Genomic DNA, 26,422 nt, shown 5'->3' with positions numbered 1-26,422 from the left:
GGCCAGCAGCGTCCTGTGGGCAGCGTCCTGTGGGCAGCGTCCTGTGGGCAGCGTCCTGTGGTCCACCCAAACAGTACCTGCTCTGTGAGGGTCCATGGGGGTCCTGACCACTGAAGAACAGGGTAACAGAGTATCAGAGAAACAGATGGACTACAGTCTGTAACTGTAGAACTACAGAGTGCAGCTATACAGTAAGTGGAGCTGATAAAAAAGGAGGTGGTTGCATTCTTATGGCTGATTGGTGTACATAACACATGACCAGAATGCATTTGATTTGCACCTGAAACTGGCACAAAGGGCTTGTTGGAGTAGGGAATACGCCAGAAGCCCTGAGGGACAGTGTTGCTCCAGGACCAGGGTTGGGAACCACTGTTTTACAGCACATTTCTCTTTTCACCCCACATCCAAAGTCACCAGATTTCCTGTCTGCTTTGAACAAGGCCTGCTTTCTTCCTCCATGTGTGGGAAAAACGGCAAGCGGTGGAGGGGCTCAGAGGGAGAGGGAGAGAGCCAGAGAGGCCGGCACACACAGGTCTTGCTTTCACTTTTTTGTCTTTATAGCATTTTGTAACAACTTTGAGGAATGCTTAAGTGCATCAGTGTTTCTGGATAATCCTCCTTCTTCATGTTGCCATCCATTTATTTACTTTCTGTCTACTTTTTTATGCACTTACTATCTCACTCCCTTTTCTAGCAAACCACTGGCACAACATAATGCTGCCACCACCATGCTTCACAGTTGGGATGGTGTTCTTTGGATTAAAAGCTTTTTCATTCCTTTTTTTTTGGAGAATGTAGCGGCGTCTGTTTCACTCCGGTTTCAACATCATCTGGACTTGCTCTTGGTCTCAGGGTTAAGTAGATTTGGAAATGTTTTCGAGGCCGAGTGCAGTGTTTACGTTGGAAGTAAGTAGAAGCTGAATAAGTATTGAATGTCAACGAAATCAGAATTAACATAATAAAACAGTCCTTTCTTTGCATCACAGTTTCCTAATTGAACCAGTTACCAGTCTTGTAGAAGCTTCAGATGTCTGTTTAATCTACAACTGCCTTTTTTGAATTTTCTATCGCACCTTAAACATTGCAGCAGTTACGCTCTGGTGCCAATTTATTTTTCATTCCTCCTTAAATAGTACAGTAGCACATTTAGCAGAATGGAACTGCTGCCACATTTAAGGGGGTACAGAAACTTCTGAACTTCAGACTCCGATAGGGATGCTAGTAGAAGTAAGGATTGTCATTGAGGTGTGTTTTTTCCTCATGCTTTGGCCGAGTTTTGGCAAGTTTCAGCAATTGACCAGAAATTAATTTTTGGCTCCAAAAGTCACAGTTCACCACTGATGGCTACTAACTACTACACAATTCACTGACCTTTGGATCTTGATGTATATGGAATGCAGTAAAGCAAAGAAATGCTAATATGCATGCAGTAAACTATGTCCAGCCAATAAATGCCCTGTAGACTTTGTTGGTCTACACAAGTACAGAAAGGCTACAACAGCTCTGCAAGTGCCAAACCGATTTACTGACGGGGACAAAAAGTTTCTGTTGTCCAACTGTTCCATTTCAGCATAGCCAACCCGCAGATGACCCAAGCCATATGACTAAACTGACCTTTTCATTTGTGTCATTAGATGGATTTCACAAAATAACAGTTTAGCAGTTAACCAGTCAGGAAGCTTACACAACAATTGTGTGTGCTGTAATTTACAGTTGTCTAAGCCAGGGATCTATTCGAATGTACACTTAGACCCTCATAAAACATATTAGGATTAATATTAATATTAAGATTAGGGTTAGGTGTAGGCATTAGTGGTATTTGGGTTAGATACAGGCCTTAGCAGTATTAGGAACACACAGTTCTGAGGAAAAAACCCAGTGATTGTGCATGTATGTACAGTAGCTGCTCAGGAGAATGCTCAAGTTCCAGGAATCAGATCCATCACTTAATCATGAGTCTGTGTAAGTGCAGACCAGGCTCCTGTTCCCCCGGGTTGTTTATATAAACTCTGCTGAATGTCTGTATCATGCTAAAGAGAGTCTGTTGAAAGGAAATGAATGGTTTCACATCTGCAGACTTTAACCGCTGAAGCGGATGCTGTTAGTTTGTGGCCTTGAAGCCCCAGATAATAAAGCCCAATGGTTTTGACAAGGCACACAGAGACAATGCCGCTATAGCTAAATGAGGCGAACTCTGTGACCCTTCATGTTATTTGATGTAGTAAGTAGGCCTGGTGCCCATAACTGAGTTACCGTGGTAACCGCCATTTAGCTAACATGTGTTCTTCTGATGATTTATTTCATGCCAACCATAGCAAGATCCATAAGATGAGTCAATGTGGACATGGGGGGGGTGTGGTAGCCTACATTAATCCCTCGTTTATGTCTCCAGCATAGATGAGATTAGTCTAGAACTGCAGCTCTTGAGTTGCACTGGTTGAGCATGCATTGGTGGGAGGCTTTGAAAGGGCCACTGTGTCCCATTGTGGCAGGTAGATACCATTTCGGTTAAAAAATTCTGTTCTTTCTTACTGGATTAATTACAGTTTTGTGATCAAATTAAAGATTATAATATGCTATAACTGCAAAATTACTGAACCAATAATAGTATCAGGTCTTTGGTACAAACTGATCGATTCAAAGCAAACATGGTTAGTTTCACCTTGTAGGCTTACATACACTATAAGGCCACCCCTTCTACTTATTGAATTCAGGTGTTTCAGCCACATGCATGCACAGGTGTGTAAAATCAAGCATACAGTAGCCATGCAATGGCCATAAACAAACAGTAGCAGTATAATGAGTCATACTGAAGAGCTCAGTGACTGTGATAGGATGACACTTTTGCCTCTAGTCAGAACATTACATTTTTGCCCTGCTAGATCTGTCCTAGTCAACTATAAGTGCTACTATTGTGAAATGGAAGCATCTATGCCCAACAACAGCTCAGCCACAAAGCAGTCTGCAATGCACACTCACAGATTGGGGATGAAGAGCGTAATACAGAGGGGCAAACTGCCTCTGGAAGCAATATCAGCACAAGAATGGCATGCCAGGAGCTTCATGAAATAGATTGCGTGGCCCAGTAAGTGCATAAATGCATAAGATTACCATGTACAATACTAAGTGACGTCTGGAGTAGTGTAAAGTGTGCCACCACTAGACTCTCATGTTTTCGCTACCTGGCATTCTGACTGACAAATCTGGGTTTCGCAGATACCAATTGAATGCATAGTGCCAAAGTTTGGTGGAGGAGGGATAATGGGCTGGGGCTGTTTTTTAGGGTTTGGGTCCCTTAACTGCAGTGAAGGGTGATGTTAATGCTAATGCTACAGATACATTTTAGACAGTAATATGCTCCCAACTTTGTGGTAACAGTTCGGGGAAGGCCCATTTTGTTCCAGCATTGCCATTCTGCACAAAGCAAGCTTCATAAAGACAGGGTTTGGTGAGTTTGATGTGTAGAAACTCCAGTGGTCTGCACAGAGCCCTGACCTCAACCCCACTGAACACCTTCAGGATGAACTGGAACGTTGATTGCAAATACGGCCTTCTCCCAACAATAGTGTCTGACCTCACAAATCCTCTTTGAACTGAATGGGCAAAAATTCCCACAGACCCATTGCAAAATCTTGTGGAAAGCTTCTCAGAAGAGTGGTGGCTTTTGTAGCTGCAAAGAGGGGCAACCCCATATTAATGCCCATGTTTTTGGTAAGGGATGTCAAATAAGCTCATATAGGTGTGATGGTCAGGTGTCCATGTACTTTTGTACTTATTGTACTGAAGTCTGTGCATAGAACAAGTTTTTTGTTTTTTTGATATTATAAAGATAGAGGTTTAATAAAGAGTCTATCAATGTAATACCTGCGATGATATTAATGAGCTCAATCTATAGTCATGTGCAAAGGTTTGGGTGCCTGTGGTCAAATGAATTTTGTTGCTTTTCTAAGTGAAAATAAGTTAAGATCACTCTTCACATTTTAACACAGTCTCCTTTTATTTGCTGAGTTGTAATGTAATGACACACTTTATATTGTATGTCAAATTTATTTCCAATGTTAAACTAGACATTGAACTAAAATGTGTAAAAAATTGCACATTTTCTTTTAGAAAATCAACAAAATGTAGTTTGACCTAGGGAGCTCAAACTTTTCTATACGACTTTTCTATATTTCTATATTAGTATACACACGTACGCGGTGGATCGGGGTGTCTTTGCAGGTGCTGTTGTTGAGTTGTGCTTTGGAATAATGGAACTCATTAAGGCTGCTGTTCCCATAGCAACACGTTCTGTTTTCATTTTTTCCTGCTAGGCGCAATGAGACACCGTCGACACGCTCGCAGAAACTCGATGGTCTCAAATGTACACACACACACACACACACACACACACACACACACACACTCACACGCTTTGGAAAAGAATAATAGAATAATTAGGACAGTGTATTGTATTATTCTTGCTGTGCTCACAGATGTTCCCTCTCAGTCTTTCTCTGTTTATCTCTCAGTAAATAGTCAAATAAAAGACATAATGCCCAACATTAATTAACTTTACTTGCTGGGATAAATGCATGAATGTTCATCTGGGATAGCTCTGTTTTTTTTTTCTTTTTGCTGTTTACTGTTTTGCAAGCAAAAAGAAGTATAAATCATTAATGTCGAACCAACATTTTTTTTGGCTCAATTGTATTGACCGTCCTTTTTCACAACATAAAAATATATATTCATTCATTTGGGCCTGTAATTAATCAAATAAGAAAAGAACTGGAACTGGCATTCAGATTTCTTAACTTTCTTAAATATGTATGTTGTCATTTTCAAAGTAGAAAGACAGTACTCATATAATTGGACTGTTCTACTGAATTCGTCCAAACTGCGGTCACACAATTAAAAGTATTCAGAAATTTAGACATTTAAAAGGATTATGCTTTTTTATTTCTTTTAAGTAGAAGTTGAAAGAGTTAGATTTATCAAGAGTTTGCTATTTTTAATAAAAAAGGTATTTAAAAAATTCTCAGTTTAATGTCATTGCTGAAGCTACCCGGCCTTATTTTAGCCACACCCCTGCGTTTTAGAGCAGGAAGTGAACTACATCCCTGTCCATCATGCCCACATGGTGAGCAGTTAGATCTGTGTTTTGAAGTAAATCTGTCCTGAAGTCTGAAATCAGTGTGGAAGGTTTAGAATTGTCACTACCGAAACATATTTTTTTGCAGAAAACTTTTTTGTGTTTTAATTTTTTAAAAAATTTAAAATTCAGATTTTTTTGTGTGTACAACTGTTCAAAGCTGTGTTTGGCTAGCATTTTTGAATTCTGCTCAAAATGATCTAAAATGACCCATCCAGGGTGTATCCTGCCTTCCGCCCGAAGACTGCTGGGATAGGCTCCAGCACCCCCCCGCGACCCTGACGGAGAAGCGGCTTAGAAAATGGATGGATGGATGGATGATCTAAAATGGTCACTATTGAAAAATTTTGTGAAGTAGCATTAGTGTTATGATTGTTTTGGTAGTGACAAAATGGAATGCTCCGTCATTTGCTTTTAATAAAATAAACATAATTAAGGTACAGGGTCACTCAAGTCCAGGTCAGTTAAAAGTCCAAAATGTGTTTTTAGCTTTTTTAGCTTGGATTTTGAACAAATTCAGTAGTATAACTCGATCAAGTAATCACAGGTAACAGCACAGGTGCTTGTCTACTTTTGGAACTGTTTTGTATTTAACAGTTTAATGTTTTTTTTTAATATAATGAGGAGGGTAGCCTGTTTACCTTTGATGAAGGTATTTTACCTGTCAAAGCCCTGTCCTTGTCAATTTCTACATAAGGGTTTAAAAGTTATTCCTCTATAGGAATTGGCGCCACCGTCACCGTTTTTTTAGAACATGGTTGATGATGTTCCCTCCTTAGTGTCTTTCCACAGGACCTGTGGCTTTGTCTTCCTCGCTGGCTGTTTTTTAAACAGCATGCTGTTGTTCTTTTTAGGAGCACATTACACGAGAACTGGGTCACACAACAAGACAGGTCGTGCAGGGTTACCCTTAAAAACCCTGCAGAGCGCTGTGGGGGTTTAAAAAAGGGCCGCCTTCTTTGCCCTGAAGACAGGCTGGGAGCATTCCAGCTTTATGGTCTGGTGTTTATGTGGTTTGATGGGTTCATTTGGTTCAATTTGGTCCAGATTTGGTAAACAGCATAATTGGCCTCATGCTTTCTGGGTGGGTAGGACAGCCCTCTTTTAGTGCCCCCCTCCTCCACCCCACTCCCTTCTTTTAGTGCTCTGATTCTACCTAGTAAAATCAGACATAACTCAATTGAGGAAAAAATGATAAAAAACAAAACAAAAAAATCTTCAGTTACTCTTTTGATCGTCAGGATGATTGGTAGATTATATCTATAACAACCGCCCTACTGCTGACTGTCTACAGCCAAAACATTATAACCACTCCTAGATGAAGCTTGTACTGTTTGTCTTGTAACAGTGGTGCATGTCAAGGATTGGGATATGGTAGATGGTAAGTGACGAGTGCTGGTGGATGTGCTGGATGCAGTAGAAGTGGGCGGGCAAATCGTTATGGCAGGTTGGATCTCTGAAATAGCAACGCTTGTGGGTTCCTCCCAGTCAGCGTTAGTGAGTACCTACAGACAGTGGTCCAAGGAGGGACAAACCATGAACAAGTGACTGGGTGGTGGATGCACAAGGCCAGTGAAGGCCAGAAGTTCTACTGTGGCGAAGGTCACAGAAAGTTTTAATGATAATTACAGGAGGAATGCAGAGTGGAAAGTCTACAATGGACCTTGATGCAATGCAAGAAGTTTGCCTGGTCCAATGAGTCTTGTTTTCCTTTACATAATGTGGATGGCCAGGTACGTGTCCTCTATTTAGCTGGGGAAGTGATGGCACTAGGATGAACTTTGGGAAGAAGAGAAACCAGTAGATGGAGTGTGATGCTCTGGGTAATGTTCTACTGGGAAGCCCTGGGTCTGGGCTTTCATGTGGCCATCAATTTGACATGTGCCACCTGCTCAAACGTTGTCACAGACCAGATAAAGTCCTGCAAATCCAATGGTAGTGGCAGGATATTGTACCCTGCCACACTGAACACATTCTTCTGGAATGGTTTTCTCTGCTGATAAAGGCATGTGTTCAACACTGTTCATCATTTCTTTCTCTCTTGCAGAAACCTGCCAATATCCTGGTGATGGGGGAGGGCCCAGAACGAGGGAGGGTCAAAATCGGTAAGAAGCACTACTGAACAGGGGTGTAGATCGCAGACCTCACAGCAGTTTGACTCAGTTCCTTAGGGAATGATTCGGTGCATTATGCAGTCTCAGATTTGACTATGATTCAGTTCAGTTTTGTTATTGACAATTCAAAGTAGGCACAATTCTTTTTTAATTTAGACCAACAACTGACCATCATAAGGTTAACTGTCAACTAGCAAGCCTAAATTTAAGTACACAACCCATCAAAATATCAGTAATAAAACACACTACTGGTTCTGAAATCTGATTGGCTGAGCTGTATTCAAAGCCGTTATACAACACTTGATATGTACACACATTCATGATCATATGACCAAAAACTAAAAAGTAAGAAAGTGACTAAAGCAGCTATTCAAAGTACTTCTTAAAGCTTATTCCGAGATTTTGTTTTGGCCAGACATACTTTACTGACCACTATTGTAATCAATTAGTGTTGATTCCAACATAGCAAGTGAATGAATGCAGATGAATTACGGTGCGTCTGTGCTTTTTTGCACCCATACTACACAACGTCACTCCTTCTCTGTTCTGCTTGTTCTATTGATTCTCACGATTGCGAGATGATTAAATCACTCAAAGCATGCTAAGCTATCGGCTTCTCATTGGAAGCGAAGCCACAGAAATCATTAGGATGCGGATAAGAGCTTTCAGGAATTCTAAGAAACGTGTGTCTGCTGTTTAGCTCGTTTGACCTCATTGGTGACCCTGGCCTCAGAGAGATCAAGCAGGGTTCAGGCTCAGCACATTAAAGGTCGTACCAGTTGACCTCTCCTGGGCTGGGGGATAGTGCTGACTGTTGGCACTCTGTAATGTTGTGTAACTTCATGTGAAATGCTTTAGCGCTGACTATTTCAGACCAGCCTCTGACATGCTTGGTGAGTTAGATTTCCCCCAGAATTCCACTTTTTAGAACCAAAACGGACACATATCAGTTCTAATCTTTACTGTTTTTCTGTCAAACACTTTATAGTCTGTGTTCACTGAAAATTTATAGCACTCAGATTTTCAGAATATTCCTGAATTTCTCCAAATCTGTCTATTTATCTGTCTGTGTATATATCTTTCTGTCTGTATGTCTGTCTGTTTGTCTGTCTGTCCAACTATCTGTCTGTAGATCCATCTATCCATCAGTCGTTCCACTTTCTCATCCATCCATCTGCATTTATGTACATCATCCATTTACCTCATCCATTTATTATACTGTCTTTCTAATCATATAGTGTCATTCTTCCATCTACATCTTCATCTTCCCATTCACATTTCCATCCATCCATCCATCCATCCATCCATCCATCCATCCATCCATCCATCCATCCATCCATCTACATTTACTTCCATCCATCTATCTATCCATCATTCATCCATCTGTTTCTCCAGCCTTACATCTTTCATCATCTAATCAATGATTTAAAGAGGAAGGAGTTAACAAGCTGTTATTTGAGCTGAATCTTGTACTGCCATGTGAGCCCTCCTCATACTTGAGCCTTTTGTATGTATGAGGTCATGTTTCCATCCATCCACATGTCCATCCTTCCCAACCATACATCCTATAACCATTCCTCTACTTTTCCACCCATCTATCCATTCCTGCATCCAGTCATCCATCTACATTTACATCCATCCATCAGGAGTCCACATTTGCTTTTGCCCGTCTGTCCTTCCATCCATTCTTTTTTCAGTCAATTCGTTCATCCTTCTATCCATACATCATTTCATCTTTCCTTCTTCCACACATATATATGCATGAATTGGCAATTTAACTGCATTCAACAAATGTGCTTCAGTTCAAACGGATATGTGGCAGTTTGTAAATTCAAATGCCATCATTAAAGTGTGTGGTTGAGTATTTTGGGATTGGATTTCATGTCCTGAACTGTTTGAAGCGAGACTGAATTAACCTCTGGCCTGGTTCTTTTAGAGTCTCAACCTGTCTGTGTGCTTAGTAGGAGTGGGAGGATTGAGTGCTGGACAGGCGGTTTAGAGTGAAAACAATGACCGTGCAGGTTAATAATACAAAACTCTGAATGTAGTCTGCAGTATGTACTAACAACATGCCTATGGAGCATCCATGCATGAGCAGTGAGGTGACAGATGTTTAAAATAGTGCCATATACAGCGCAGTCTGTAATAACCACTGTTTCAGACTGCCTTTGTGCTTATATACAGGAGCTGTATACAGTATAGAGCATAGATATACAGTGTATATACTGTATATGTATATATACTGTATACAGTGCTTATATACAGGGCCTTTGCCACCCAATACCTGGTCAAATTCTCTGAAACCAGGTGACCGATGGACATGGACTTCCACTGAATGCATAGCATAAATGATAACTAAATGTAAAGGAACTATACATCACAACTGATATGTAAGAGTATTGGTCCCTTTTGTCATTTGATATTGATCTTTTCTTTTCTTTGATATTGATGTATTTCTCTGTATGTGTGTTGAAGCGGATATGGGTTTTGCACGCCTGTTTAATTCTCCGCTGAAGCCCTTGGCTGATCTGGACCCAGTGGTGGTCACCTTCTGGTATCGGGCCCCTGAACTGCTATTGGGAGCGCGACACTACACCAAAGCAATCGGTGAGTTCAACCACCACCATATAGCAAATGTAATGAATACGTTTTAGGTCTTGCCACAGTGAGTTAAACAGCCAGTGAGTTAAACAGCTACACAAGAAAGCATTCATTGACTTTTGTGTGTGTGTTTAACCCCTTCAATTCTCAGGCTTGTTACCTCCTGATGCTTAGTAAGAATACAAACTGGCTTATACAAACCTTAGGTCCAAAAATGTAGTGAGGCTAATAAAAACAGCAAAGAAGTGATTTGTAAATCCATTTTGACCTTAACTGTAAATGAAATTAGTACATAAGATTATTACAAGATTATTATCTTGTTATTTTTATAATTATGTGCTTGGTCTACTCCACGTGTCTGCATGGGTTTCCTCCAGGTTCCTCCCACAGTCCAAAGACATGCAGTCAAGCCAATTGGACATGTTACATTGCCCCTAGGTGTGAGTGTGTGAGTGATTGTGTATGTCTGTCTGTCTGCCCTGTGATGGGCTGGCGACCTGTCCAGGGTGTATCCTGACTTCCGCCCAATGACCACTAGGATAGGCTCCAGTACCACCCCGCAACCCTGAGGGAGAAGCGGCTTAGAATGTGTGTGTGTGTGTGTGTGTGTGTGTGTGTGTGTGTGTGTGTGTGTGTGTGTGTGTGTGTGTGTGCTCAATCTATAAGTGGTGCCCACAGCACATTCCAAAAAATTGGGGAAATGGGCACTTTAAGACTAAGATTGTTGTTAAATGTTCAGGAAATGTGCAGTTATAATTGGGTATAGAAGAAGCATCCAGGAAAGGCCTAGTCTAGGCTCGCCAAGTGTCCATGAAAATGCTTCAGAAAATAATTCCACAATTCAAGAGCAACATTCCTCATCTAGCAACTAAAAGGCACCATTTATAGTGCATAATATCATCAAAAGATTCAGAGAACTTGGAAAAATCTCTGTGCCTAAAGGAAAAGGCCAAAAACCACAACTGATTGCCTGTGACTTTGAACACCTCAGACGAAGCTGTGTCAAAAACCTGCCTGCTTCTGTAATGGATATCTCTATAATATACTGTTCACAGCATATGTTTGTCAACAATGTCCAGAAACACTGCTGACTTCTCTGGGCTTGAGCTAATCTGAAATGGACTGATACACATTGGAAACCTGTTGAGAAGAAAAGAGCCATCCAGATTGTTACCAGTGTAAAGTTCAATGACACCATTAACACTGAAAGAGATAAACCTGTTTTAAGCAACATACTTTCTACATTCTTAAATGGTGCCTCAGAGGTTCTTTTGTGAAGCAGTTCTGGATAGGACCATGAACATTTAGAGAACCCTTTGCATTATTAAAAGGTTCTTTGCATTGTAAAAAAGGTTTTTCAGATTGATGGTTTTATAGAGAACCTTAATGAAAACAGTTCTATATAGCTCCAAACAAAGAGTTCTCCTATTGTTACGATGTCAAGCTTGTGCTAATAGAAGAACCCTTGGTGGTGCTATATAGAACCCATTTCAGAAAGGTCCTATATAGAACCATATCCTACACATTCTTTGCATCATGAGAGTGTTCTTTAGATTGATGTAAAATGTGTTGAATATGCTTCTATATAGCATCTTCTGCATAGCACCAAAAAAGAGTTCTGCTGTTGTTACAATGTCGAGCTTGTACTAGTAAACCTTTTTGGTGCTATGTAGAACCTGTTTCAAGAAGGTTTTATATAGAACCATATTTAACACATTCTTTGCATCGTAAGAAGGTTCTTTAGATTGATGGAGAATGTGTTGATTATGGTTCTATGTAGAACCTTTTAGAAAATGGTTCTATATAGCACCAAAAAGAGTTCTATTATAGTTACAATGCCAAGGTTATATTAATAGAAGAACCCTTTTTGGTGCTATACAGAAGCATGTCAGAAAGGTCCTATAAGAATCTGAATAACCCGTTCACAATGCAAAGAAGCCTTTAATTATGCCAAGGGTTGTTTGAGTGTTCATGGTTCTGTATAGAACCATTTTCTTTGCTGAAGCACTCTTGAAGAACTGTCTTTTTGAAGTGTGTAGACGGCGTCTTTTTTAGGGTTGTCCCTGCTTATTTCAGCATGACACTGCCAAACCACATCCTGCATGTGTTAAAACAGCATGGCTGTGGAATCAGAGTGCAGGTGCCAGAATGTTCGACCTGCGTTGGAGACCTAACTCCCATTATAATAACTGTGGCGTGTTATGAAATGCAAACTATGACAGCGAAGGCTGTGACAGCTGAAGAGTTGTGTAACTCTTGAACTCTTGTGAAGAAAGGCAAGAAGTGCCGTTTGCAGAACTGGATCAGTTGGTGTCTTCAGTCCTCCGATGAATGAAAGGTGATGTAACACCCACCCATCCTGTTCCAACTTTTTTGGACCATGTTGCCCGAATCGTATTTTTTTTGTTGTTTTCTAAAAAGCAACTCACTTCATCAAGTAAAATATCAAATATCAATCATGACTTTTCTGAACTGCTTTCAGTCCATCCCTGCTTTCCGATTTTATGAGCATTTCACATACTGCCTCAAACCGTGGCATGTAGACGTAAGCAATGAAAGCCTGCTTCTGCCGGCAGCTCCTGGGCATTTAAGGGGTTAAATACCATGTACTAACTGGACCGTGAGTAATTCTCTCACCATACTGGGGATGGACTTTGCTCTCTGACTGTTTGCTTTTACAGACCTATATATTTACTTGGTGTGTATTAGTGCTCTTTGAGTGTGTGTGTGTGTGTGTGTGTGTGTGTGTGTGCTTTTGCATGTAAGAGATCGTGATAATAAGTGTTTGTGCAGGCTGCACTGTTTGTGTACTGTTTGCATATCTTTCATATCTGTATGGGCCTGTGTGTGTGTGTGTGTGTGTGTGTGTGTGTTTTTATACCCTTAATCAGTGTTTTTTACGCAACAGTATTGGCCCATCTGACCCACTTCACCCTATCAGGCATTATTCACATACCTGCAGTGTGACTTTATTTGTATATACATACCTCTTGCGCTAGAATAGCTTTGAGTTGTGAAAATATACCCTGCACACTTTGGGTTGCATAAGAGGCCGTGATGGATGCCACATGTCCGTACAGCTGAAGTGGCTGTATGTGGACCGTTCAAGATATATATATATATATATATATATATATATATATATATATATATATATATATATATATATTTATAAACACACAACATTATAACTAATAATTATCATTAATGCTTTCTATTGGGAGGTGACTGTGCCAAACCCTAACCCCTAAATTTACACTTGTGAAAACAGTGCTTTATATATTACTTTCAATATTTTCCAGTTCTTTTTTATTTCTTTTAAATTGAAGTTTGAGAGATTTAGTCCATAGGCGGAGCTTTATTTTAGCCACACCCCTGCATTTCAGAGCAGGACGTGAGACTGCATCCCTGTCCCTCACGGCCACATGGTGAGCAGTTAGATCTCTTTGTTTTGAAATGAAGGTCTCCCCAAGTCTGAAAGTTAATGCGTAACTTTGAGTTGTCACTACCAAAAGAATATAAAAGAAAAAAGTAAGGAAATAAAGCTTAAATGTGTTTGGGGTTTATTGTGTATTGTACCTGATATACTGTATTTTCATAAAAACGTTTTGTTTTAAGATGTATTTTGGCAAATATGACAATGTATAACCTGAAATAATATTCATTATTTTTAAATTATAGTCTTAGCCCAACACTGCATTGTGGAAGCAAATGATGGTTCTTCTCTAAAACATGTTTAGAATCACCATCGAATGTCAACTGAATATAAACCAAATAACACAATCATTCTTATTATTAAACGAAAACAGTAATAATAACATTCCAGTCTGCTCTCAGGAGGTGTTTGAATTTGGGAACCAATAAACCTCAATAAACAAACAATATTCAGCCATCATGGAAAGATTGATTAGGTCCTCAACCAGCAGTGAACACAGTTTATGTAAACATGTAAAGGGCTGTTATTCTGCTTGAAGGATGTTGTCGATGTTCAGTAATGATAGAAAAAAGCTTCTGATCAGATTGAGACATCGCACCCGGCTCTCGAGCAATTTCCGAGTCCACCTTACCCCGGGACCGAGTCAAGACAATGTTGAGGGCTGTCACGATCATGAACTTTTAGCTGATGATTAATTGTCATATGTATAATTGCAATTAACAGGTTAATTATTTTGTCTTGTTCATTCACTTCATCTACTAAAGTGCAAGCCCAAAGTGACCAAATGGGCTTACTAGCCATCTTGCTTCCTGTGTTTACTATGTAGCTAACACTGGCAGTACTGTTGAATTGGTATCCCACACTGTTTGGGTCGTGATCTCAAGATAACAATTATAGGCACCTCTCGGCCTTTCTGGGTCAGAAAAAGTTGCTAGTGGACGATTTTTCACCAATAACATGAATGCCGACTGATATATCGGTCAGCCTCTAAGAACCACATAATACAATTAGTATGAAACAGATAGTAGAATGGAAAACAATGTGGGTTTAAAAGTGCAGTCCTGAGTAGATTGTAGCAGTTAGATCTCTTTGTTTTGAAATGAAGGTCTCCCCAAGTCTGAAAGTTAATGCGTAACTTTGGGGGCTAACAAAGTGTACAGAGAAACAGGTGGACGACCGTCTGTAACTGTAGAACTACAAAGTGCTGCTATACAGTAAGTGGAGTTGATAAGATGAGCGATGAGCGTAGAAGCAAGGAGGTGGTCATGTTGCTATGCCTGATCAGTGTACATGCTTAGATATATAAATTCCTATTATAGGAGTACTTGAGGAGCCTTCCTTGCTCTATATCTGGCCTGCCCACCCAGCAGTCAATGTCTGAGCTTAATTGGGGATCACAATATTTTAGTAAGGGGTCACAGTGTGACAGTATTTGTAGCTGATGTATTAGAAGGAAGCTAAGCTCTGATACACTATATTGCCAAAGGTATTCCCTCACCCATCCAAATCATTGAATTTAAGTGTTCCAGTCACTTCCAAGGCCACAGGTGTATAAAACCAAGCACCTAGGCCTGCAGACTGCTTCTGCACACATTAGTGAAAGAATGGGTCGCTCTCAGGAGCTCAGTGAATTCCGGCGTGTTACCATGATAGGATGCCACCTGTGCAACAAGTCCAGTCTTGAAATTTCCTCACTACTAAATATGCCACAGTCAACTGTCGGTGGTATTCTGACAAAGTGGAAGTGATTGGGAACGACAGCAACTCTTCCACAAAGTAGTAGGCCACGTAAAATGACAGAGCGGGGTCAGCGGATACTGAAGCGCATAGTGTGCAGAAGTCTCCAACTTTCTGCAGAGTCAATCGCTACAGACCTCCAAACTTCATGTGGCCTTCAGATTAGCTGAAGAACAGTGTAGAGAGCTTTGTGCAATGGGTTTTCATGGTCGAGCAACTGCATCCAAACCTTACATCATAAAGTGCAATGTAAAGCAAATGCAGTGGTGTAAAGCACCACCATTGGACTCAAGCAGTGGAGACGTTCTCTGGAGTGATGAATCACTCTTCTCCATCTCCCAATCCAGTGGAAGAATCGGTTTGACAGTTGCCAGGAGAACGGTACTTCTGTGACTGCATTGTACCAAGTGTAAAGTTTGGTGGAGGGGGGATTATGGTGTGGGTTGTTTTTCAGGAGTTGGGCTCGGCCCCATAGTTCCAGTGAAAGGAACTTCAGCAGACCAAGAGATGTTGGACAATTTCATGCTCCCAACTTTGTGGGAACAGTTTGTGAACGGCCCAAGTGCTCAAAGTGATGTCCATAAAGACACGGATGAGCGAGTTTGGTGTGGAGGAACTTAACTGGCCCTGAGTCCTGACCTCAACCCGATAGAACACATTTGGGATGAATTATAGTGGAGACTGCAAGCCAGACCTTCTCGTCCAGCGTCAGTGTCTGACCTCACAAATGCACTTCTGGAATAATGGTCAAAAATTCCAATAAACACTCCTAACCCTTGTGTAAAGCCTATAGCTGCAAACGGAGGGCTGATATCATATTATACCCATTGGATTAAGAACACGATGTCACTCAAGTTCATATGTGTGTGAAGGCAGACGACCAAAAACCTTTGGCAATATAGTGTGTGTACAGAAAACAACTTTGTGTGTTTTTGGCGTATAATACTGTGCAAAAGTCAGAGACCACCCTTCATTTATTTCATATCCAGCCAAAACAGCTATTAAGATATTCATTTTTCAAATCAAAAACATTTATTACACAGAAGCCTCAACTACTCAATATAATATCAGTTTTTTCGCTATTTAGTCTATTTAACCAATAGGTTATGTGCATCTCATTGAGGCAGCAGGCCTGTGAGGTTTCTGAAGGCTCAATACGAAATAAACATCAAGCTCTTGTATGTTTTAATGGATTATATGCTCTGTGCAATGGATATTTCAGTTTATCTGACTGCATGACCACTACGTCCTGTCGGCTTCATGCGGTGTTATGCAGCTGACCTTGTTTTATTAAACCTCACAGCATGGAGTTTCATAATGGCAGTTTGTCCTTCAGTGTATTCGTATCTGAATCAAAGCTCTGCTTCCTTAACACTCATGACCTACAGCAGTTCCAAACTCCAATAACCCCAGCTTTCTTCACAGACACTAAGGCAGATGCTGATTAGTGTTGTCATTAATTGCTAGTGTGTTTTCAGGTATATGAGTAAAGTTGGCTTGGATTGTCTTGCAGTTTTGTGCTTTTTACTTTAAATCATTGGATGATGTGTCTTTCATGACGTTTTTTTGAGTTGTGCTGTATTGTTGCTGCTGTTGTCGTTTTTCAGTGTCATTTTGTTCTTGTTTTCCATCAGACATTTGGGCGATAGGCTGTATCTTCGCAGAGCTGCTGACCTCAGAGCCGATATTTCACTGCCGTCAGGAGGACATCAAAACCAGCAACCCCTTCCACCACGACCAGCTCGATCGGATCTTCAGCGTCATGGGCTTCCCTGCAGGTTCGGCCTACACCCAGCACAGAGCCTTAAACAGCTCAATAAGAGGACCAGTGTTGGTTTATATGAATAAATACACTGAAAATCTATAATTAGTGGTGGGTCCAAACCAATTTCAGAGGGAGGGCCTTGATATCCACTTTAGTACATTTCTGTGGTTTTATGTACCAAAAACAGTTATAATCCCACCTGATTTCATCGCTTGGGTTAAACAGGCTGTTTGTGTTACTGTGCCTTTATGATTCTGATATATAAATGAGCTGTGTTCTGATTGGCTGCCCTGTATTTTGATTTAAAAAAGAAGTCTGGGCTGAAACGTTCCTTAGTACTTCAGTGCGAATGTGTGGAGCTTTGCATTTACTAAGAAACCCGTGAAGAACCATTCTTTTTATATGTCTAGTTTTACAGTGAAGCTGAGGATGCCGCATATCATTACAGTATTATTACAGTAGTTATACGGTAAGGTGTTTGATACAATATATGCTGCCTGTACTGTAAGCATCTTCCCAGAATTCAACACCAGATGCTGTATAAAGCTATAAAACACAAAGTATCATACTGGCTTGATCGTCATTGTAGGAAGGACAGAAGTCCTTTTCAGTGTTAAGGTCACTAGAACCCACTTCATTCGCCTCATTCACTCCCACATAGTCTCAGATTTCCATCTGCCTAATACTGCATATTATAGCATGTAAACGAACAAAACATATTATTTTGTCACACAAATGCTGCCACACGCTGTGACTGCTTTGTGTAGAGTAATAATTCCTGTCAAATAAGCAACCACACAGTTTATTGTTTTAGTTCTCAAGGCTGCTGTTATATACAGCACAACCATTTGAAAGCACTCAGCAGTGAAGACGTGGGTGAACTTGTTGAGCACAACACAAAGCCTTTATTTTTTGGTTGTCCTAATTTGGTACAAGCCGTTTGTTGTTGGTTCATCATCACGAGCTCCAGACCAACCACAAAGTGTGGAAAGGTATTTACACCATTTCAAGTTTAGCAAACTGGGCCGACTGATGAAAGGCTGCCAACTGCCCTTTTCACAACATACTGATCGTTGCTAGCTTTGCTCAACGTTATTGCAGCCTGTGTTTGTGTGTGTGTGTATTACTCTTCAGACAAAGACTGGGAGGACATACGGAAGATGCCAGAATACCCGACCCTACAGAAAGACTTCAGGAGAACAACGTGAGTGGAATATTACATGCACATTTTGACGGCCATAGTTCCACCCTATTAGAGTCCAGCGTGCTTTACTTTGTAAACATTGTACTTTCAGTTTTGAATAACTTTACATATATTGTCTTGCACTGTGTCTGGTTGGGCAGTATGCTGAGTACCCTCCAGCTTCTGAATGGTAATTTAATGAAAGTGTTTTAGGCCTGCATCTTGGCTTAAAGTGCTTTACCCATTATTAGTGCCCTTTTACACCTTTATTCCCTTCTAGGGCTTCAAAGAAGGCTGAATTATTCTTGGTAACCACAAATGTACATGCTATAAATTTATCCATCCATCCATCAATCAATTTTCTAAGCCGCTTCTCCGTCAGGGTTGCGGGGGGTGGGGGGGGGGGGGGTTTGGGTGCTGGAGCCTATCCCAGCAGTCTTCGGGCAAAAGGCAGCATACACCCTGGACAGGTCGCCAGTCCATCGCAGGCTATAAATTTATTTAAATGTAATAAATTCATTTTATTTAAACTCTGCAAGTATAAGGTAACTTTTTTTGGAGGCAAAATGGGTAAAATTTTCCATAGGGAAATTGTCCAATCAGGAATTTTTTGTCTGTGGTATCTAGGTAGAAACAGCCATGCTTACTCCCCCATTGATTAGGACTTCAGGAGCTGAACTGAAGGTCTTAAAAGTTATATTAACTACCCACATAAGTAACGAAGTCATGAAAAGTTTCAGTTAATTGTTAGAAAGGGAAAACAGTGGCTGCTCTATGTCAGGGCTTTTACTGAAAGAGTCAATGTTAAGCTGGTAGATTGCTGTTAAAAGTAAAATATACACTATATTTCCAAAAGTATTAGGTCGTCTGCCTTCACACACATATAAACATGAGTGACATCCCATTCTTAATCTGTAGGGTTTAATGTGATGTTAGCCCACCCTTTGCAGCTATAACAGCTTCAATTCTTCTGGGAAGGCTTTCCACAAGGGGTGGGAGTGTGTTTATGGGAATGTTTGACCATTCTGCCAGAGGCGCATTTGTGAGGTCAGACACTGATGCTGGATGAGAAGGCCTGGCTCGCAGTCTCCGCTCTAATTCATCCCGAAGGTGTTCTATCGGGTTGAGGTCAGGACGCTGTGCAGGCCAGTTAAGTTCTTCCACACCAAACTGGCTCATCCGTGTCTTTATGGACCTGCTTTGTGCACTGGTGTGCAGTCATGTTGGAACAGGAAGGGGCCGTCCCCAAACTGTTCCCACAAAGTTGGGAGCATGAAATTGTGAAACATCTCTTGGTGCTGAAGCATTAAGAGTTCCTTTCACTGGAACTAAGGGGCCGAGCCCAAAACAAGCCCTGAAATCCTGAAAAACAAGCCCACACCATAAACCCCCTCCACCAAACTTGGCACAATGCAAGTACATGACAAGTACTGTTCTCCTGGCATCCGCCAAACCTAGACTCATCTATCGGATTGCCAGCTGGAGAAACGTGATTCATCACTCCAGAGTCACATCACATCTCCACGGCTCTAGTGTCCAGTGGCGCCTCTTTACACCACTGCATTTGACACTTTGCATTGCGCTTGGTGATGTAAGGCTTGGATGCAGCTGCTCGGCCTTGGAAACCCATTCTATGAAGCTCTCTTAAGATAATCTGAAGTTGCCTGAAGTTTGGAAGTCTGTATCGATTGACTGCAGAAAGTTGGTGACCTGTGCGCACTATGCGCCTCCGCATCTGCTGACCCCGCTCTGTCATTTTACGTGGCCTGCCACTTCATGGATGAGTTGCCGTCATGCACCAGGCATTGCACAGGCGGCGTCCTGTCATGGTACCACGCTGGAATTCAATGAGCTCCTGAGAGCGACCCATTCTTTCACTAATGTTTGTAGAAGCAGTCTGCAGGCCTAGGGGCTTGGGTTTATACACCTGTGGCCATGGAAACGATTAGAACACCTGAATTCAATGATTTGGATGAGTGAGTGAATAATTTTGGAAATACAGTGCATGTTAGTGTCTGTTACAACCTTCACATACAACATGTCTTTTGCAAGATTCAAAGGTCTTTGTTTAAACTAGAACAGCCAAACAATGTTAATATGCACAAATGTAAGCTTAGTGCTTATGTACTATTAGAAATCTCATAGGGATACTGGCAGAAATTAGCGTTATTGTATAGCTGTTTTGACATTTATGGCCCAAACTTAAGGCCTAACTCTGTCATGAATAGCCACTGGTTTAAACTGAAGGTTTATTACCAATATGAACTCATTAACCTGTGATTAGGCTTGTTTTGCCTATGAGCTTTAAACCCTTAAACAAACTGTTTTATTTATTTTATTTTTTTTTACCAGGTATGCTAACAGCAGCCTCATCAAGTACATGGAAAAGCATAAAGTAAAACCAGACAGCAAAGTCTTTCTGTTGGTAAGTGTATAATGCAGAAATCACACTTTCAGGTTTAGAAGTTGGTTGTTTTTTCTGCTTTTCAGGATCCCAAACACTTTCAGTGAAATTGAGGTCTGGACAGGATGGTCTATCCACTGTTCTAAGAACACCAGCAACTTCTTTCTTTGACCTGCAAACTTTCCTCAGTAAGGGCTTCTTGAACAACTACATATCCTTTTAGAGCCATAGCGCTGAGCTGTCTTCTCACAGAGGAAGGATGGACAGAAAGACCTGTGTTTTTTCAGATCTGAAGCAGCCTGATTTTCTCCTCTCTCTCAACGATGAAAGCTTTAAGTGCTGTTTATCTGATGGGGACAGTTTTGGTGTCTACCAGGTCTTCCAGGTGGTTGTTAGGAGTCGCATTTTCTCTGCAGCTTTTAATGATTTTTTTGAAATCCAGTTTCATTTTCCTTTGACTTACTTTCCCCTTGCTTTTGCATGTGAATTGTCTTCTGCATAATTCACCATTTGAGGAGTAAACAATGGCCACGTTCACATTACCAGGTTGAAGTGGCACAAATCCAACTTTTTGCTCTAATGTGACTCAAATCTGATGTTTTCAGGGCTGCGTGGACACGCATATCTGATATTTTCAAATCTGACCTGAGCCACTTTCGTGTGTGGTCCTAGATCAGATAATTTTTTTTCCCCCACTGCACCTGCGCCATCATTCGGTGTTACCATGGCAGCAGCCCTGAACAGAATTTAAAGCTGTAGATGGTGGGAAAAAAAAACACATCTCATCTTTTTCACCTTCGTCTGACTCTAATAATGAAGCTGAGAGCTGATCAGAGATAATTATCTACTCAGCGAAGCTCGTTCTGCTCGTTAGTTTGTGCTGATGATGAACATGATTCATTCAGGTGAGTAGGATGCATTCATGCGGGTCGTTTCGGGGCATTCACATTAATGACAAATTTGAGTCACTCGTGTCAGAGAGATCGAATTTGAGCAAAATTCAGAGGCCTGTAATGTAACCGAGGAACCGACTCAGGAACAGGCATCTCAGTGTATATAACACTAATATAGCCATTTTATTTACCATCCAAAACCACCAGTGAACCTATGTGTTTTCTGAGCGTTTATATGTAATGTTAGTAATAGTAAAATAGTGGTCAATCTAAAAAGGTTTTCTTTAATGACTGGTCAACTCATAACCTCTCCACCATGAATGGATTTTAAAAATGACGTTTCTCTAAAAATGAAAATAAGGCAGTGATTTAGGCATCAAGCCAACTATTCAGAATAATTTGATGTTATAAGTTTCTTTTTCTCTAAGTACAACAGAATACTGCAGTTGTGCTACAGATGCTGCTAGAGTATTCTTTTAAGTGCATACTTAATGCATACCATAGGTTAACAACTTGTGCTTTGTTATTGATCTAGCTCCAGAAACTTCTAACCATGGATCCCACCAAAAGAATCACATCTGAACAAGCACTGCAAGACCCCTATTTCCTGGAGGAGCCTCTACCCACGTCCGAGTAAGACTCACTGAACCATACCGCCACACGCACAGGATGTGTACATGCTTTTAGTATCTAATGATCTCTGCAGCAACAGCGTAGTCCTTTGGCAGTATTGATGAGAAACATGTCAATTGTGAGGTATTGGCTTATTTTTGAGGAGATCGAAACGCCATTTGAGAGCCTCCCCTGAAGCCACTCACTGCTATTTACGGCTCTACGTTAACGCCTGGAGAGAATTTCATTGGAGAAAAACAGAACAAAAGAGTTGCACTGCATCGTAGCAGTGTAAATATCCGATAGTGGGTCAGCTCCCATGGGCAGACCGCAGTTACATTAGTCACGCTATGGGAGGTGCGTTTACAGAACTGTGCCGTGTGTTTTTCTTTGTTCAGTGTCTTTGCAGGATGTCAGATCCCATACCCTAAACGCGAGTTCCTCAACGAGGATGAACCCGAGGAGAAGACGGAGAAGGTACAACTCCATCTCGCAACACTAAACACATCCAGTTGACCATTTCCAGATTTCAGAGAAAACCCTGCTTCTCTTAGTTATTGCCAAATTTGTCAGAATTTTGGAGCAGGCTACCTGGTAGCATCCGTAACACTTGCAGTAAGGAACATTTTGAAGCAAAACACATTACTCTAAAATAAATAGGCTTCTCAAGATGTTCAGTGCCAACTTGTATGTATGGGAACAAAATATGAATGTTGTTCAATTCACATCCAATCATTGATGCAGAGAACAACGGTCACATTAATCAAAGCCTGGAAATATTTCAGTCTCCTGATATTACAGTGGTAGGTTCTTGTGCCTAGTTCATAGTATTAGATTGTCATTAAGAACACCCCACCGCCATTTTGGTAGGCAAGCTGTAACTCCGACTGCAACAATCAGCCACTTCATTAAGTATATGTTTCTAAACTCATTGTCCATTTTATCAGCTCCACTGACCATATACAAGAACTTTGTAGTTCCTCAATTACAGACTGTAGTCCATCTGTTGCTCTGCATACTTTTTTTTCTTTTGTCCCCTTTCACCCTGCTCCTCAGTTGTCAGGACCTCCACAGGACCACCAAAGAGCAGGTACTATTTGGGTGGTGTATCATTCTCAGCACTGCGCTTACACTGACATGGTGGTGGTGTGCTAGTGTGTGTTGTGATGGTATAAGTGAATCAGACACAGCAGTGCTGCTGGACTGAGGATATTCCACCAACCAAAAATATCCAGCCAACAGCGTCCTGTGGGCAGCGTCCTATGACCATTGATGAAGGACTAGAGGATGACCAACACAAACTGTCCAGCAACAGATGAGATACTGTCTCTGACCTTACATCTACAAGGTGGACCAACAATGTAGATGTGTCTAATAGAATGGACAGTAAGTGGACACAATGTTTAAAAACTCCTGCGGCTGATCCACTCGTTTAGATTTCCACTTTCATTTATTATCACTACAGCAACAAATCAAACGAAATCAAGGAAATACACTGAACAATATACGGTATTATGCTTTAAAAATTAGTATAAACTGAGTTTTCCCCAAAAAAGTGTTTTTATGACTTTACTGAGTTGATTAATGCTTTGTTATCCAATGAGAATCCGCCACTGTGCTGCCGAATGAACCTGAAGTTGCCTGCCAAAATGGTGGCGTGAAAGCATGATTGCGTGATGTTATAAGCAAGAGGTTTTAGCAAGGGAACCTACCCCTTCAGATGGCCTAATGCTAATGTTAAATCTAGGTCTGGAACTAGCTATTGCAGTGTTATATGCTGAGGAGGACATGTTTCTTCTACAAAAGATTGCATGCATATAAGTGCATTAATAGTGTCCATGTGCAGTCCCTGGTTAATCAAGCTAACTTTCAAGTTATCAAGCTAAACTTCAGCAGATAAAGTAAGAAAAGATAACTTGGCAAGCTAACTGATGTTAACACTGCAGATTTCTCCTATTAACTAACCTTGCTAGTTAATAATGTTGATTAAATTACACACACTTCATCATCTGGCTGTCAGTGAATGAAGACTTTCTTACATGATCCATATACATAATTCATTGATGGTCAAAACAATGCAGGTCAGTCAAGAGTTGTGGGTTTTTACAAAGCCCTAATATGATGTTTTTATGTAGAACCAAACGCAGCAGCACCAGCAGACGGCTGCGCAGACGCAGGCTCAGACGCAGACGCAAACACAGCAGGCTCAGTCACAACAAAGCTCCGCTCAGACAAACGGCACGTCGGGGGCAGCAGGGGCCAACACAGGGCCCTCCATCCAGCACGGCCAGGACCAGGGGCCTCCAAACAAGAAGCCCCGCATCGGACCCTCAGGGGCCACCTCAGGAACAAACGTCCTGCAGTCAGACTACCAGGTGTGCCTCACTCTTACTATATACTTCCTATTCTTTCTCTCACGTGTTAGAGGAGGGACCTAAGACATGACATATAAAAGCATGTATTATACATACAGGTATTATTTACCTATATGATGAAGCTTTATGGACAATTATGGACAAAATTCTTGTGTATTCTAATGTTATATGGTGTATAGACAAAAGTATTGGGACACCTACACATTATACCTACAGGAGCTATTATGTCATCCCAGAGGTGTTCGATGGGGTTGAGGTCAGTTCCTAGGCCAACCCCTGAAAAGCAGCCCCATAGCCTCATCCCTCTTGCACCAAACTTTACAGTTGGCACAATGCAGCCAGGCAGGTAATGTTCTCCTGGAATTCACCAAACCCAGACTTGTCCATCAGACTGCCAGATAGGGAAGCGTGACTCCACAGAATGTGTTTCCATGGCTCCAGAGTCCAGTGGCAGCATACTTTACACCACTCCTCCAATAATTAAGAGCTGTGTCCCAGTACTTTTGTCCATGTAGTGTTTGTATGTGTATGAAATAAGGCTGTTCTAAGTATGACCCTAACCTTAACTTCAGTAACCACAACATTAGTGAGAGGTACTTTCCAAAGTCAGGTTTGGACCTGCACTGTCCGAAAAGTCTGAAATGCACTTTCAGTCTTCGTTTTCTCTTCTTCTCCTCTGCTTTTTGTCCCAACTCTCTTTCTACTTTGCATAACTCTCTCGTTGTGAGTGACGTGTGGCTGTGGACAATGTGCCTCATCCAGCTGAGCAAGTGAGCGAGTACTGCAGGCCTGAGATTTGATACGCCCTCAGAGAGAGAGAGAGAGAGAGAGAGAGAGAGAGAGAGAGAGAGAGAGAGAGAGAGAGAGAGAGAGAGAGAGAGAGAGAGAGAGAGAGAGAGAGAGAGAGAGAGAGAGAGAGAGAGAGAGAGAGAGAGAGAGAGAGAGCGCTAAGGGCCCTGATCATTTGTATATACTATAACTATGCTGTATTACTCTATTGACCTCTGCAGTACTGATACAGGTGCACGAGCAGAGCCACATTCACAGCAGATCTACAGTCCAGTATTGAGGAAACGTCTGTTAATTAATCTCCCCAGAACAAACAGCACATCCCTAAACTGCAGCCAGTGCTAAGCGATACATACAAGCCCTCCTGCATTAGTCACCGTGCCCATTTACACTGAACACACACAGCTAACAGTTTAGATTCACTTTGATTGGCTTTTGCCACTCACCACTGTTAAAGCATGATGTAGAGCATGATGACTGGTTGGGGGCATTGCTCCTCTAAATGCCCCCCTGACGCCAGGTCCAGTGCTCAGTGTGCTTTACTGGAAACTGACACTCTTCTGCTCAGAGAGCGTCAGTGATGCACACAGCTGCGGGCAGTCAGCTACAGGTTATACTTTAACCACTCACACATACACAGTCAGAGAAGAAAGTGAGTAATGCTGTTTCTGTGAAGTGTTGCAGTCAGCATGAACATTCTGGACCCCACCCCAGGTCCTACTGCCACTAGATATCATATTGCAGTTCTATTTCTACACATTGCTATTGCAGTATGCCTTATGATATATTAAAAGCACATCGGGGATTACCCTTGATACCGATTTATCACTGAGTCAAATGATTGCTGGATCGTGCTCCGCATACCCCAGCTGGCCACTTCATTAAGTGCCCCACTTTATTGAAATTTAAAATAAATGGAATTAAATAAATAAGAACTGTAGCCTTTTTCCGGTTTGTTACAATTGCATTAACAGCTTTTACTAACATAAATCAAAGCTTAATCTTTGGTATTTTTTTATTGCAATTAAAAATGAAATGAACATGCTGAAAGTCTGAGTACTATGCCTTTAGCTTTAATTTTCTATTTTTGTATTTCAGGAAATCAGTTTTACATGTGAATATTAAATTATAAGTAGTAAATATATAATTCTATATTTTAGGAATTTGATTTGCACATTTAACAAAAGTTAAATGTTAAATACTGACTATAAAAAAATTCAGATTTTACCTGAAAAAATGCATTTCTAATCACTGTTGTCGGATTTTAGCATCTCTAAAATGCAGGAGAAGGAAAAAAACAGCTGTTGAATTACTTTCACTGAGGCGTGTCATTAGAATCTCAACATGTCAAATTTCAAGCTAAACCTGCTTTCCCCACACAA

At 41.1% G+C, this 26,422-nt stretch overlaps 1 protein-coding gene across 1 annotated transcript in view; it reads left to right on the top strand.

Moving 5' to 3' along the window:
- The window catches only part of cdk19 (cyclin-dependent kinase 19), a 119,842-nt gene that overhangs the window by 75,197 nt on the left and 18,223 nt on the right, over nucleotides 1-26,422 (top strand). Inside the window, exons 5-12 of the mRNA XM_017697751.2 lie at nucleotides 7,179-7,236; nucleotides 9,721-9,852; nucleotides 16,654-16,797; nucleotides 17,919-17,988; nucleotides 20,320-20,392; nucleotides 21,800-21,897; nucleotides 22,275-22,353; nucleotides 24,012-24,251. Coding sequence (XP_017553240.1) covers nucleotides 7,179-7,236; nucleotides 9,721-9,852; nucleotides 16,654-16,797; nucleotides 17,919-17,988; nucleotides 20,320-20,392; nucleotides 21,800-21,897; nucleotides 22,275-22,353; nucleotides 24,012-24,251 — 894 coding nt within the window. The remainder of the gene's footprint in view (nucleotides 1-7,178; nucleotides 7,237-9,720; nucleotides 9,853-16,653; nucleotides 16,798-17,918; nucleotides 17,989-20,319; nucleotides 20,393-21,799; nucleotides 21,898-22,274; nucleotides 22,354-24,011; nucleotides 24,252-26,422) is intronic.

The sequence above is a fragment of the Pygocentrus nattereri genome, chromosome 4, assembly GCF_015220715.1.
Source record: "Pygocentrus nattereri isolate fPygNat1 chromosome 4, fPygNat1.pri, whole genome shotgun sequence".
Lineage (NCBI taxonomy): Eukaryota > Metazoa > Chordata > Actinopteri > Characiformes > Serrasalmidae > Pygocentrus > Pygocentrus nattereri.
The sequence above is the reverse complement of the archived record's forward strand: the minus strand, read 5'-3'. Positions and strand labels throughout refer to the sequence as shown.